The sequence below is a fragment of the Rissa tridactyla genome, chromosome 5 (assembly GCF_028500815.1).
Source record: "Rissa tridactyla isolate bRisTri1 chromosome 5, bRisTri1.patW.cur.20221130, whole genome shotgun sequence".
NCBI lineage: Eukaryota > Metazoa > Chordata > Aves > Charadriiformes > Laridae > Rissa > Rissa tridactyla.
Window position 1 is genome coordinate 71,684,205 of NC_071470.1, and position 13,571 is coordinate 71,697,775.

Genomic DNA, 13,571 nt, shown 5'->3' on the forward strand with positions numbered 1-13,571 from the left:
CTGTCTAGTTTTTTAAAGGCATACAGGTAAAGCTACCCAGATATAGTTCAGGGAATCTAAAAATGATTGTATCAGACAGAAGTTCATCAGCCCCAAAGGGCACAGTGTTAGGGTATCAGTTTTTAAATCAGCATAGCTACAAGCAGCACACAAGCCAAGCGTAACCCCGTTCAAAGGACAGGGCCAGGAGACAGGTTACCACGATGGAATGAGCAGGGTGAGAAACTGCAGGCACGTCACTGATACCATATTTTTTGCTGTGTTGGGGGGGCTTCTGAGGGAGATTTGCTGGTAGATAATTTAAATGCTCCAAATAATGGAGTTTGATTGATTTCTATATAAAACCCTGCTGACGAATGTCTCTATTTTCCCCTGCCTCTCTCTCACATACACACACACTCTTCCAATAGATGTTTTAAAGTGTTTCTATCAGAGTAAATATAACAGATATTGAATAGCACTGAGTAAAAGTTTCTCAGAGTACAGCTGTACAACATGAGATGCATATTAGCAGGTTATATGAATGCAAAAATCATAGCAAATTGGAAAAGTTTTAGTCATTTTGGAATGTACGCAGCATATAGCATCAAATATTTCAAAAGATACATTATTTGCAGCTGTGTTATTTTACCAGATACAGCAGCTGTGAATAATCATAGAATCATATAGGTTGGAAAAGCCCCTTAAGAACATCGAGTCCAGCCATTAATCAACTGAATCTAGCTATTATGCTGTATACCTCTTAATAGAGAGGGAGGCTTCAGCTGAAAGAACACCTCCTAAAACAAAGTTCTCTTATATTATATACTATACTAATATATAGTTCTCATATGCTAATTACTTATACTAAGTAAAAAAAGAGAAAATCAGGTAAACATTTATATTGACTTCTCTACAAAATAATCAATGATTTTAAATAAAAGTTTGTTCTAAAGGGACAGTACTTCTAGCTGAAAAAAAGATATAATTTTAAAACTCCATCTTAAGTGCCTTGCCCCAAATAAATAATATTTCATAAACAACATTCACAAAGCTATTGGGTAGGTTTTCAGTTTGGAAGAGCAGCGTAGCATTAGAGAACTCAATAGATCTTTAGCCATTTCAACCAATTAAGAATCTACAGTCATCATTTTGAAGACATGCACAGGCACACCTCCTAAGGAAAGGAATCAAGGTTCTACTTTTTTTAAACAGGTAACATGTTCCATTGTATAACTATATGTGTATACACACACACACACACATATATATACACAAACATATATATACACACACATATATATACACATAGATATAGATATAAACTCTTCATGCACACAGGCTGTTGCAATTCCAAGAAGTCAAAATTGTATCTTACCAAGACTGAACTCCAGCTTTGGCTCATTTGCAATTCTCTGAATACCTTTCAAGGTTAAGGAAAAAAAAATAAATTAGAAATAATGTGATTTCAATGTCTAGCTTTTTAATACCTAGTAAAACTTTCACGTGCCTAATTCATACCTCTAACTACCTGCCATTGCCACGGGAGTAACGTTTTATGTTACAAACTTATAGTGAAAGAGACCTTTGCGTAAAATACTTGCCTAGAAAATAAAAAAAGACTACTTTTGAAGAATACCTCTTTCTTTTTAATAGAAACTTTCTGTTGCTGGGAAAACTAAACAGCCTTTCATGGATGGGTACTTGCAAGATTTTCGATCACAACAACTAGCTATTTATCTGTTTAAAAATATTAAATCCAATAACTCTTTTTTATGTAGGTATATCATCACATTAAAAATGGAAACGAACCATGTGTTCTGTGAAAGTATGTAAATCAGGTCAATATAGCAAAATATATCTCCATGTTATTGACCTACATACAAATTGTAAAGCAACAAAACTAACTTCTTTTTGTTGGAAAATAGCATGTGAATTCCTTTTCTCATATACCAAGGACAATAAGAACATTTTAATTCCTTCCATTGTGGAATTATGTTCTAGTATGTATTTTACTGCAAAGGACAGTATTTTCTTATTGTGCTAGGATAAAGGAGCAAACCACAGAGCTGCAACAAGAGAAACATAGGAAGGATAGTTAAATAACACTGAGCTGTTCATCCTCTGCGGGATGTAATTGGATCACAACTGCAGTTCCAAGGAACCTTGCAGAAATTAAACTGACTGTTGTTGACATTTATGTATTGTCTTCAGTGAGCATTATTTAGTATTTTTCAGTGTTGAAGAAACTGGTCAGATGGGAAGGACCAAGCTGGTATTTGAACTGGACCGCAACATTTTTGTTAAAAATTAGAAGTAATTAAAAAGAAGATAAAAAAACCAACATAAAACTCCCCCACCAAAACTAGCTGGTTTTGCTCCACGAAAACTTGGTGTTGCTGAATAGGTCTAGTTTCATATTGTTCTTATTACTGTAGCTAATCACTCAAGTCTGTGCAACAAAAATTACAGCTGCAGAGCTTAGAAATGCCTTCGTCAGTAAGAAACAACAATAAGATATTTTTATTTTCTTTTTTTAATGAAGTCATAACAAATTTCCAAGTTGAATTCTGCCACTAGCAGTCAGCACCCTGGTCTGAAACTCCTTTATGAATATGCTGGATACAGACTTGATTAAGTAACTGAGCAACTGAAATGCAGCGCACAGACTCCAGTGTGCCAAACATGACTCAACATATGGCTTCGTGCTTTCAAATCCCCAGAGTGCTTTTATATCACAAAGAACAACTCTGTGATACTAATTTAAGCATCACTAAAGCTTTATACATTTATCAAAGCTTCCAGACTATATTTTAAATAGCAGTCCATACAGGACAAAAGGAGAAAAGAATATTTCTAAGTAAACAATTTCTAAGTCTTATGAATAAAACAGATTAGCGAGAAAAAGTCAGAAACACAGTAATCACACATTTGTTCCCCTGAATGTTACCTGTATAAATCAAAATATATCAGGTAATGATATTTAAAGATAATCTTAATCAGTTTGCTTCCTCTACAACTGCACTTTGTCAAGCAATAAGTTAAACACGATTATGTACCCTGTTTGTGACCCTATCCGTGTCACAGAGAGTAGGCCATTTTTATTGAACCACTCAATAAAATGAGTATACACACTTACTTGTAAACTGTGGCTCTCCTAGACTGTCTATTTGGGATGAAGGAAGAAAATGCCGTGCTTCATCTGATGATCTCTCCTCTTTGATTTCCATGATCAGCCTCCGGAGCTGCTGAATTTTATTCTGCAAACCTTCCGAGTTTGCCTCTCCCAGTGCCACAGCCCAAGATTCACAGTCCGGCTTTGATGCAGCTTCAAGGTAAAGATCCGGTTCTCCACTCTGAAACTCTGCACTCAGAAAACACAAACACAGTTTTTAGGAACTCTGATTCAAAAGGGGGAATCATGAAAATATTGATGTCACGCATAATTAAAACCACCACACACACATTTCTTTTCATGGTCACAGAACCATGCACCCCATCCACCTCTTGAATCAAACCCCTGTTCTTTCATACTCAGTGCAGTACTAATTCTATCCACAGAGTGGTTCCAAAAGCAATTAACATATTGCTAAACTAGGTGGCAGAATCAAACGGAAATGGGAAATCCTTTTTTAGCACAGATTCTGCAGTCTAGCAGGTAGCTATCAGAGCTGCTCACAAACAAGAATTTGATTTAGCAGGGGCAGCAGACATGGTTCTGACAAATAGCAGGATTCACCAGAATGAATATGTCCATCATTTCTTCTGTTAGAGCACTCCGTTATGCTCAGCCTCTCATTCATCCTTGCCAGAATACTGCTCACCAACACATGCAGATAATTTAGCATGACATAGCTCCTCTGTGAAGACTCAACAGGTTGTATGGGGGAGCTTCTGACCTCATTACTATCCACATGTTTTTTGCTGTTCTGCCTGAAGTCAAATTGTTTAATGGTCAAATTTTCTAAGAACAAAAGAAAAAAGGGGGAGAGAAAAAAAAAAGCTGAAACTCCCAAGGAATCCAGGTAAGTAGCAAGGGTCAGTGGTTTGATTAAAATTAGCCCAGGAAGAAAAAACACCTCTTAGGCATTTAAAATTCTGTGGTATAGACGGCTTCACAGAGTCACAAATTCAATGTGACATTTAGTGAGACACACACTGAGAAGAGCAAACTGGGAAAGAAAGAAAAATCAATGCTTCTTTAAAAGAAGTTACCAACTGATTTAGAAACATAAAACTCTATAAAACACCTGTGCTATTGTATTAATAGGGACTGCAGTGTTTCATTGGACATCAAAATCATTTTGACCTAAATAAGCCATAGATCATATTACTGGATGAAACAGAACACTTAAATGTTTTCATACTTAGTTCAAAATCCAAGTAACGTAGAAAAGTTTTTTTCAATACAAAATGAACTTAAATTCCCTTTTACTAACTTGAGTATTTAACCTTGGGCACTTACCCACATATGTTATTCTAAACCTGTTTGCACTTCATAAACTGAGCATCTGCCACTTACAATTAACTCTACTTTTATTGTTATGGGGGGAACAAAAGATGCAAACCTCAAGTCTAGAAGCCTCTTAAAACTGTACTGGCACAAATCCCTTTAGAGGTGGGACAATTGTTCTGTCTGAGGGTGGATCTAAGGAAATCTAACTGTGTGCCTGCAGCTGCTGCTAAGAGTGCTGGATAAGATTTCACATACCAGTTGGACTACAGAATTCAAGAGGAATGACTGGGAAGAGCAGCAGAAAGTGGGGGAACATCTTTCTGGCTTCACAGGCAATTTACGAAGTGCTAATAAGAATTCAAAGTCTCACTTCTAGCCGCGGTTGAGTCAGAAAACAAGGTATTCAGTTCTTGAGACAAGAATATTTAAAATCAGAGGGAACTGCAGATGTTCGTCAAATCCTTGTTTACACAAAATACATACTTGTCTTGAGTGACCAAACCTGAACAAGCTGAGCTTTACTGTTTGTCAAAGATTAATTTAGAGACATAAAAGTTTCAGCTGTAAGGTCTCGTATGATCTGCTACTGCATCTGAGCCATGAAGGCAGGAACCTTCAAGAAAATTGGTCATTAGAAAAGCTAATAATTTTTTGGCTTCTCCATTAAGATCTGCAACTGCACACTTGTCTACTTTTTTCTGTCACTGACCCCCATGACTCAACAAGTTTGTTTTCATTTCGTAGTATTTTGGAACTACCAGTGGAAAAAAGAAAGAGGGGGAGAAAAAAAAAAAAAAAAAAAAAAAAAAGAGGCACATAGTCAACCAGCATCAAGACCAAAATTAACCAGCAGTCATTCTAATAAAAAAAAAAAAAAAAAATACAGGCATGCAAAGCACCTGCTTGTACCATTCAGCCTTTAAAAGCACAGACAATTTTAATAGAAGCAGTTTGGATATCCAAGATACCTTAGCTAAGCAAAGGCTGTCAGACAAACAAGCCTACGCTTAACAAGCAAAAATACAAATATATAAAGGTGTTCTTTTCTTTTTGCTCTTTATTTTTAAACGTAAATAGGTACGGTGATCTTGCCTTGAAATATCCTACCACTAGCTAGATAAAACACATCTGCTTTGGGAGGAAATCGATATTTTGCAATTGAAATCATGCTATTTATATGTACCTCAGCTGTGGAAATCAGACTGCCAAGCACAAAAGGCATACTGAATCACCCTTAATGTGCATGGAACCAGAAATGGATAGTGAAATGCAGTAGGAGTGGGCATAATTCACTGTATTCTAATCTAACAGGTGCCAGTTTTGAGATCTGGAAATTCATTCTAAACTATCACTTCAAAACACTACAGTCTGCTATATTTAGATCTTTGGAGTACTCTGACGGCTAAGTTAAATTCTGAAAAGCATATGAAAATATCTGAAAAATATTCATCACTGCAAATGTAGAAAGTTTTATTCTACAGATCCAACAGTTGGTTATAGATTTCCCATACTGTTTCAGTGCATGTAATGTTTATGCACGAGTTCACATACTAGAAGAAACATATAGAAATTAACATACATAGAAGAAACATAACATTGGCAAAAATGTCTGCTGCAGTAGAGGATCACACAGAAAATAATAATAAAGATCATTATCTCTTTGCGTTTCTCTCCCAGATTGTTATGTTATTTTACATCAGACGCATATAGTAAACCCTAACAACCTTAGACATTTAGTTCCAAGTTTCAGTAGGGATACAAAATTTTTATTTTCAGAAAGACTCATTTCAGCTAACAGACCCACAAATATAATGAAGGCCTCACAAGAATGGAGGACATATCAGCGGAATTATGTTTGTATTGAAACATCCTCAACACAGGAGTATTTCATGGGTGAACAAAAGCACTATATACTTTACAATTAAGGAGTTACTGTAGAAAATACAAGTACACAAGCATCCTTTGTTATGCTCTCTTACTGCTGACATGAGTTACCATGAGTTAGTTTTGGAAACAAATCTTGACCTTTTGAGGACACTTACTATTGACTTCAGTGAGACCAGTTCTTTTTCTGGTGTGCATTCCTAGTTTTACTGTTATGATATAGTTTTTGAATAAAAGGATATCACGGAATCACGGAATCTTCAGAGTTGGAAGGGACCTCTAGAGATCATCTAGTCCAACTCCCCTGCTAGAGCAGGGCTGCCTAAAGCACATCCCTCAGGGCTGCATCCAGGCGGGTCTTGAAAATCTCCAGAGAAGGGGACTCCACAACCTCCCTGGGCAGCCTGTTCCAGTGCTCTGTCACCCTCACCATAAGGAAGTTTTTCCGTGTATTTGAACGGAACTTCCTATGTTCTAGCTTGTGCCCATTGCCCCTCATCCTGTCACTAGGAACCACTGAAAAGAGCCTGGCTCCGTCCTCCTTAAACCCACCCTTTAGAAACTTGTAAACATTAATGAGGTCCCCCCTCAACCTTCTCTTCTCCAGGCTAAAGAGTCCCAGCTGTAAGTCCCAGCTATGTGTAAGATCTAAGAACATACAATACTAAGAAAATTTCCTAGCTACTTGGGAATCTGCAACAGCAGAACATAATTTTCATCTTAGTGCTGGACATCCCTAGTGGGGTTTCAAGTCCAGTGGCATAAACCCAGGGAAGAAATTCACAGTTAAACACAATGGTTTTCTTTGCAAAGCATTCAACTTACTAGCCCTAAATTCAAAGCAAAATGGTATATAGTTCTGTCTTCCATCTCCTTTTCTTCTGGAACCAAAGGTGGTCTACATAGCTACAAGAACCAACGTAGGATCTTTTGATAGCTTGCATAAACTCAAAAAACAGAAAGAAAGGGAAAGATTCCAAGATCAGACACCGGGATATTGATGTAGCCTACAGTAATCCAATAGTGCTTATCCTGATAGTAGGTTTGTATATATCTAATTGAAATCACTATCTAAATCAATATTTTTACAAAGCTTTGTCCTCAGCTACTCCCAAGATACTTCATTTGTTTCCTGGAACCTAGCAGAGTACTAAAAAGCAAGAGTACAGTAAGTAGTATAGTCTAGTTGCATTACTACAAGAGCAAATCTAAAAATGGGTGAAGCCAAACATACTCTTCATATTTGCCATTAAACACTAGTCTGCAATTGAAATATATAACCAGCTATCAAAATGTTTCTACTCATATCTCTACACTGTTAGTTCAGTTTTGAACTGTCTAGTTGAAAATAAATTAACAGTCACAACTACTAGCCTCAGGACAGGTGGGAAAAAAAACCCAAACCACCAAATATTACTAATTCTAATGCATGGAGTAGCCTCTAAACGTTAGCACTGACATGGATGACTTGGATAACACAACTGGCACTTGGATAACACATCAAAAGCAAGCTAACACCGAGGCATCATTGGTGAAATTTGTGGAAACAGATTCTATGGCAGAGCATTCCCCATTTGCTCTACAGCAGCAGGATGTAGCGCTTGGGACTATAACAAACTCACATCTGCTTGCCCAGTAGTGTTGCTATATGCACATTTTGAAGGAAAGTTTTGTAGTCAAGAAACTGCCCGACTTCCACAGTGTTTAAACATGTTCAAACTTCCTTGACTTCCCATCCCTTGACACACAAAGTGGGCAGAAACAGACATCACTTAGATTGACATTACAGAAAGCTACTGTGGTCCAAAGGCTATACTGCTTTAGGCACCTTCTTAAGTGGAGATACCTCACCAGCAGGTCCTTGACAGCCTTCCAGCTGCTTGCCCACCTTGCTGCTTTTCCTTATTTCAGTATCAGAGACTCAACCGGAGGCAAGAGATGAGGAAACAGATAGCAGAAAGCAAACACACCTGTTCACAAAGCCTTTTCTGATCAGGACCCTGTTCACCAATGACTCTTTTACTGAAGCATGATTTCAGTAAGACTTTCTCCCACAGAATCCAGCATAGAAAGTTATGGTCCCACAGGACTTCGCAGCTCAAATAAAGCTCAAATTCAACCTCCCAGCTCAAAGAGGACTGCTGTCAAGTAATGAAATAGCACAAAGAGAAGCTGAGATATTCCCAATGGCACTGGAAAGCCTTTTCTACTCTAACCCAACTGTCTAAAGTCGGAATTGCATTTTGGTGTTAGTTCCATCACCCTCAAATAATTTTTTTGTTGTTCCCATTATTTTGTAATGATACTTAAATTTCCCAAGTCTTTCAGTCTACCAATAGCAATTGCCTCTTTCCTCTTTGAGAAAAAATGCAAACAAATTTCTTGTTAAAAATGTCTTAATGATGTCCCTCTTAATTCCTAAAGTGTACTTGATTGTATCTTTAATTGTAATCTCTTACACAGAAACTTGGGCTTCTATGAAACCAGAAATAATGAATTGAGTCAACAAAAAAAAGCGTAGGCAGTTACTGGAGTTAACCCTTGTCTTTCAAAAGACTGCAGTTTAATGGAAAAGCTTTTAAAATATAAAATAACAAAATAAAACAAACATATTTCCAAGGGTAGGGAGAAAACACTTTGGTTCTAAAGCTTTTGCGTTGGTTATTAATTTTCATTTGTTTCTTAAGATGGCTTTATTGTTATATTTTGCTAAACATGTAAAAGTAATAGGAAGACTGATACTCTATGGCTTGCTTGATTTTCATTAGTGAGAGTTATAAGCATAAAATAATGTTTAACAGGGTAAAAAAGAAATTACTGGCAAGATTTAAATAAAAACAAGTACGAAGCACATCATCAATGTCCAGGATGAAAGCCTCTCCTTTTCTAGAGGATCACTATTTTTTCTCCTATCCCAATATGCAAAGTAAAGAGAGTTCAAAAAGGTTAAAGGCTGTGTCTCTTTTCACACACACACTAGCAAAAAGTAATTCAGTTACCTCAGCAGTGGAAAACGGTTGAGAATATCAATAAGCCACCGCCACTCTAAAATAGAAAGCACCGTCACAGCTAACCACTATATGCTGTAACAAAAGTAGAATGGAAGCTTTGATACGTAAATTATATCCGCAGGATATTTCTAATACAGACATCAGAGGCTTTTAATTCACAAAGCTGACTGAATTCTATATGCTGATGCATTTCATGTTCAAATTAGTAGTGATGAAATCATCCCATGGTTACTCATGATGCTATGTTAATCTTCCTTTGGAAGTTAAATTTTCAATCAAAGATAAAGAATTTAATTAAAAATTTTATCTTCAGTGTCGGCTTTTTTTTTTATTTTGCAGTGCTGGAATAGACTTATATAAAAGTTGTCATTATGATCTCCATTTAAGTCCCCACAGAAGCTCACAAAGAGCCTGAGGTATCCGAAATGAATATAGCATGATACCTCAGGTTGACTACTGCAGTATAACACCTTGTTTCTTTTAATATCTGCAGGCTTTCACACACTCCACATTGCTTTTCCCCTTTCATTATATAAACACCACACCTATGCTGGAAGCAAAGCAGACCACACAAATATTTCAAGACCACAATACTGAAAAACTGCAGCATTCACCAAAAGTACCAAGTGCGGCCTTTGCGAAGCAGTAGACCGCTCTTGGTGGAAGGAAGCGTATCACATCACTGGCTGCACCATCAGTTTACCTAAAAAAAGGCAGGATTCGGAGTTCTTGATTCTCTGCCTAGATCTGCAAGAGTAACTTTAGCCTATGCCTCAGCTATTCCATCTCTAAAACCATGAGTGATAACTGACCTGCCTTTCCAAGGCACTATCGAAGGAAACAAAAAGCTCCAACTTAAGCGGTTTACATACTGTAAATAGCTAAGAAGAATGCCTAAGGGTATTCCTATACACAGGCCTTTTTTTTCAACCTGATGCCCTCCAATATGTTTGAGATGACTGTGACGTTGCATCAAAAGCTCTGTTTTCTTCCTCTCTTCCCTCCCTTTCTCCTCACGGCTGACCAGCCCTGCTTGTACGTTAGAGCTCTTACCTCCCTAGTTCTCACTAAGGGACCACACAGTAATGCAATTAGTACAGTCTTAAAGGAATCTCTTCTCCTGAAATACAGAAGAGATATACAGACCTCCTCCTTCACCCTCATGCTTCACCCCTGGGGCTGCAGCATGGTGTCTCTGCAGGCTGCAGGTTTCATGGGGGTTTCTCCAGGAGCTGCAGGGAGATTGCTGCTCAAGCGCCTGGAGCACCCCTCCCCTCCTTCTGCTCTCACCCTGGTGCTCGCAAGGCTGTTTTTCACTTGTTTTTGCCCCCCTCTTGCTCCTCAATGGTGGGCTGCATTTTACCCTTCCTGAACGACGCATTCCCTGAGGCGCCTGAGGCAGCCCGGGCCGCTCCTCACAGAGGCCGGCCTGCAGCCCCCACTGCCAGCACCTGGGCACGTAAACCCAGCAGAGTAACCACCTTTAAAAGGGTTTCCAAGGTCCAGTAGAGACATAACTATTCTCTAAATAGCTATGATTATACATGTCCGTGTCTGGTGAGGCTACAATGCCTGCCCGTATTGCACAAGGTGCAAGCTTACATGGCGCAAACATGGCGGTATTGCTGAGGAGATTCCAGGGCAAGGCAGTTAACATCGTGTTGCTCAAACATTTCAGTGCACGGCAGCAGCTTTCAGGTTTAGGATCCTTTAGGACAAAAGGTTTGAAATGCTCTCCTTATCACACCTTCCGTGATTTCAGGAATGAATCGCGCTTCTGTGAGCTGCCACATTCAATCAGATCCATCTGACACCAGTGTTTGGTCTGTTCTGCTAATAGCAACTAGTTCACATTACAAGGGCGTGAAAGCAACCAGCCACATACAGAGCCATAGTTCACCTAACAAATCCTTCTCTTCCCTTCCGTGGTCTGCTTAGAAAGCTTTTGAGCCTGGCTACTTTGGGAGCACTCCACTTGAAGCACTGACAGGATTATCCGCTGTGACTGCCTGACCTCTTCCATACTCCCCTTCTGTTTCAGTGCCCTCACCACCCCGAGGCAACAATCAGCTCCACAATATCACTAGACATTGCATGAAAACATCCTTCTCCCTCCATGTTTACTCCACTGCCCTTTAGTCTCCAATTAGTCTCCAATTCTCACTCTTACTCAAGTCTCCTAGGATTCAGACCACCACTCAAAGAAAGATGGAGACAATCAGCCAAAAGCTCAGTCTAAAACCCCCCTCATGTTTCCAAGTTGAACCCCCACCTGATTTTCTTCATCTTGCAGCCTGCAAGACGAAGAAAATGTCCCTTCCCAGCTGCACCACAAGTTAAATCTCACAGATCAACTTTGCCTTCTTCCTTGGAGCTTCTGCTGTGTTCTGGCACAGCTCTCCTCCATCTGTTCCACAAGGAATTTGACATTGTAAGCAGGTATGTCCTCCTATCCTGCTTTCACCCAAATCCTTTAAAGTCCCAGATACAGATTTTAGAGCTTTTTTTGGCTCCCAGTGGCCAATGGATATATTCTTGTGACAATGCAGATAGTTTTTCATGATTGAAACCCCCATTGACAAAGATCTCTCTTCTTAGTTCCTGGGTTTTGCTTTTGTCCCCTCTTTTGTCTTCAGAATTTTGTTCTCTCCTACAGTACATGGGTTATTATTTCACTTCTTTTGGTATTTTATCCTCACTCAGTACACAGTATATCATTTTCATTTGTCTTCAGTTTTGTTCTAATACATTGTAATAGTCTGGCTTGCCTTTTCTTTTCCAGCCCAACAAATCATCAGCCAGGCTCTTGTCCTTGGTCTCCAGCACAGGAAGACTGCCAAGTTTAAAATCCATTTCTCCTCTACCTGTCTGACTCTTCCTCTATCTTCTGTTGTTCTTCCTTTGGTCACGCCCCAGGCACTGATCATCATTTGTTGGCTCTGCATATCTGGAGTTTTCTGTACTGTTTCCTCTTTTCTACTTTAAAATGTTTTTAGAGGTGAGTCAGAACGCCACCCTTATCTCAAACCAAACTACCAACCTTCAAACTTTGTTTTAGAAAGGAAGAGAAATTGCTGCCTGAGAGAGAGACTAACTACGTAAGTATATTTCTCCCTCCACACGTATTCACAGTCTTTTTCTCCATAGGCAGCCTGAAGTGTTTACTCAGTACTCATTGTTGTCTACTTCCCCAGCTTTTGGACTTAAAATCTGCCAGTCTCGCTGCCACAGAAACTGTCCCATTTGCAAGCTTCAGAATTAATTGAAAGAATCCTGTCACCAATTACAACTGTATTCTTGGTTCAGTTCAGCAGCATTATATTCAAGCAAGAAGGGAACTGACATGACTGTCTTTATACCCAAACTGTAACACCACTGCCTCATAGAGCTGATGATTCCAGTCAGTGAATTGGAATCAATAAGGGCATAATTAGAAAAGTCTCAATTTGAGAGCCAATGGTAATCAATCAGCTGTTCTAGTTCAGCAAAGCAATGCTTCCAAATCCAGAAAGCAGTCCTGTTTAATGCAGTGCCTCAACATCGGGCACAAGACATACAATTTAAGTCCACTGCTAAAGACGCAGTATTTGAGCTATTCCCCAGAATACTACCCAGAAAGGGATAAAACCCACAATGAATGCATTTTGAGTCACTGCCTTCTCAAATGTGACCAAACACTTAAGAATCACTTCAGCAGGTGAGGACAAAAGTTAGCATTAATGCAACATTTTCCTTAAGGGGACTGGAGATTCTGGTGAGTACAAAAAGTGAAGGTAGGAACTTCTACTAAACGTAAAGCTGGCCAGCAAGCCCACAAACGCAGCATAACCTTTTTTCTCCCCTGTAGCTAGTTTTACTAGCCTACCAAAACTGCTCTTAGACCATTACAGCTGACATAAATGGGCAAATTGATCTAAGGACTTCAAAACTCTGCAGTGGTATCAGTAGGAATCTAAGTCATAACAAATTTCTAACACAATGGATATTTGAGTTGTTCCTGCAGAGAAAACTCTATGTCAGCATTTTTTCCAAATAAATTCTTTCCACTAAAATACTGATTCTGATTTCTATGAAAGAACTAATTTTTTTCCTACTGTTTTTAACAATTTTATTAATGAAGAGTTGACAGAAGCTGAGAAAAACAGGAACCCCTTCATTTAATAGGGAGGTTGGCAATGATGAATCATTCAAGAATAAGATGAACTGGCAATGCATCAACATAAATCCCATATTGTACACAA

The 13,571-nt window shown here is 38.7% G+C and overlaps 1 protein-coding gene across 5 annotated transcripts in view; it reads right to left on the minus strand.

Moving 5' to 3' along the window:
- Window positions 1–13,571, minus strand: part of INPP4B (inositol polyphosphate-4-phosphatase type II B) — a 497,007-nt gene that overhangs the window by 296,572 nt on the left and 186,864 nt on the right. For all 5 annotated transcript variants that reach the window (XR_008466520.1, XR_008466517.1, XR_008466521.1 and 2 more), the window contains 2 exons: window positions 3,119–3,343; window positions 1,358–1,402 (listed from right to left, as the gene is read on the minus strand). Coding sequence is in view for 1 of the 5 variants with exons in the window: in XM_054201960.1 (XP_054057935.1) it covers window positions 1,358–1,402; window positions 3,119–3,343 (270 nt within the window). In the remaining 4 variants the exon portion in view is untranslated. The remainder of the gene's footprint in view (window positions 1–1,357; window positions 1,403–3,118; window positions 3,344–13,571) is intronic.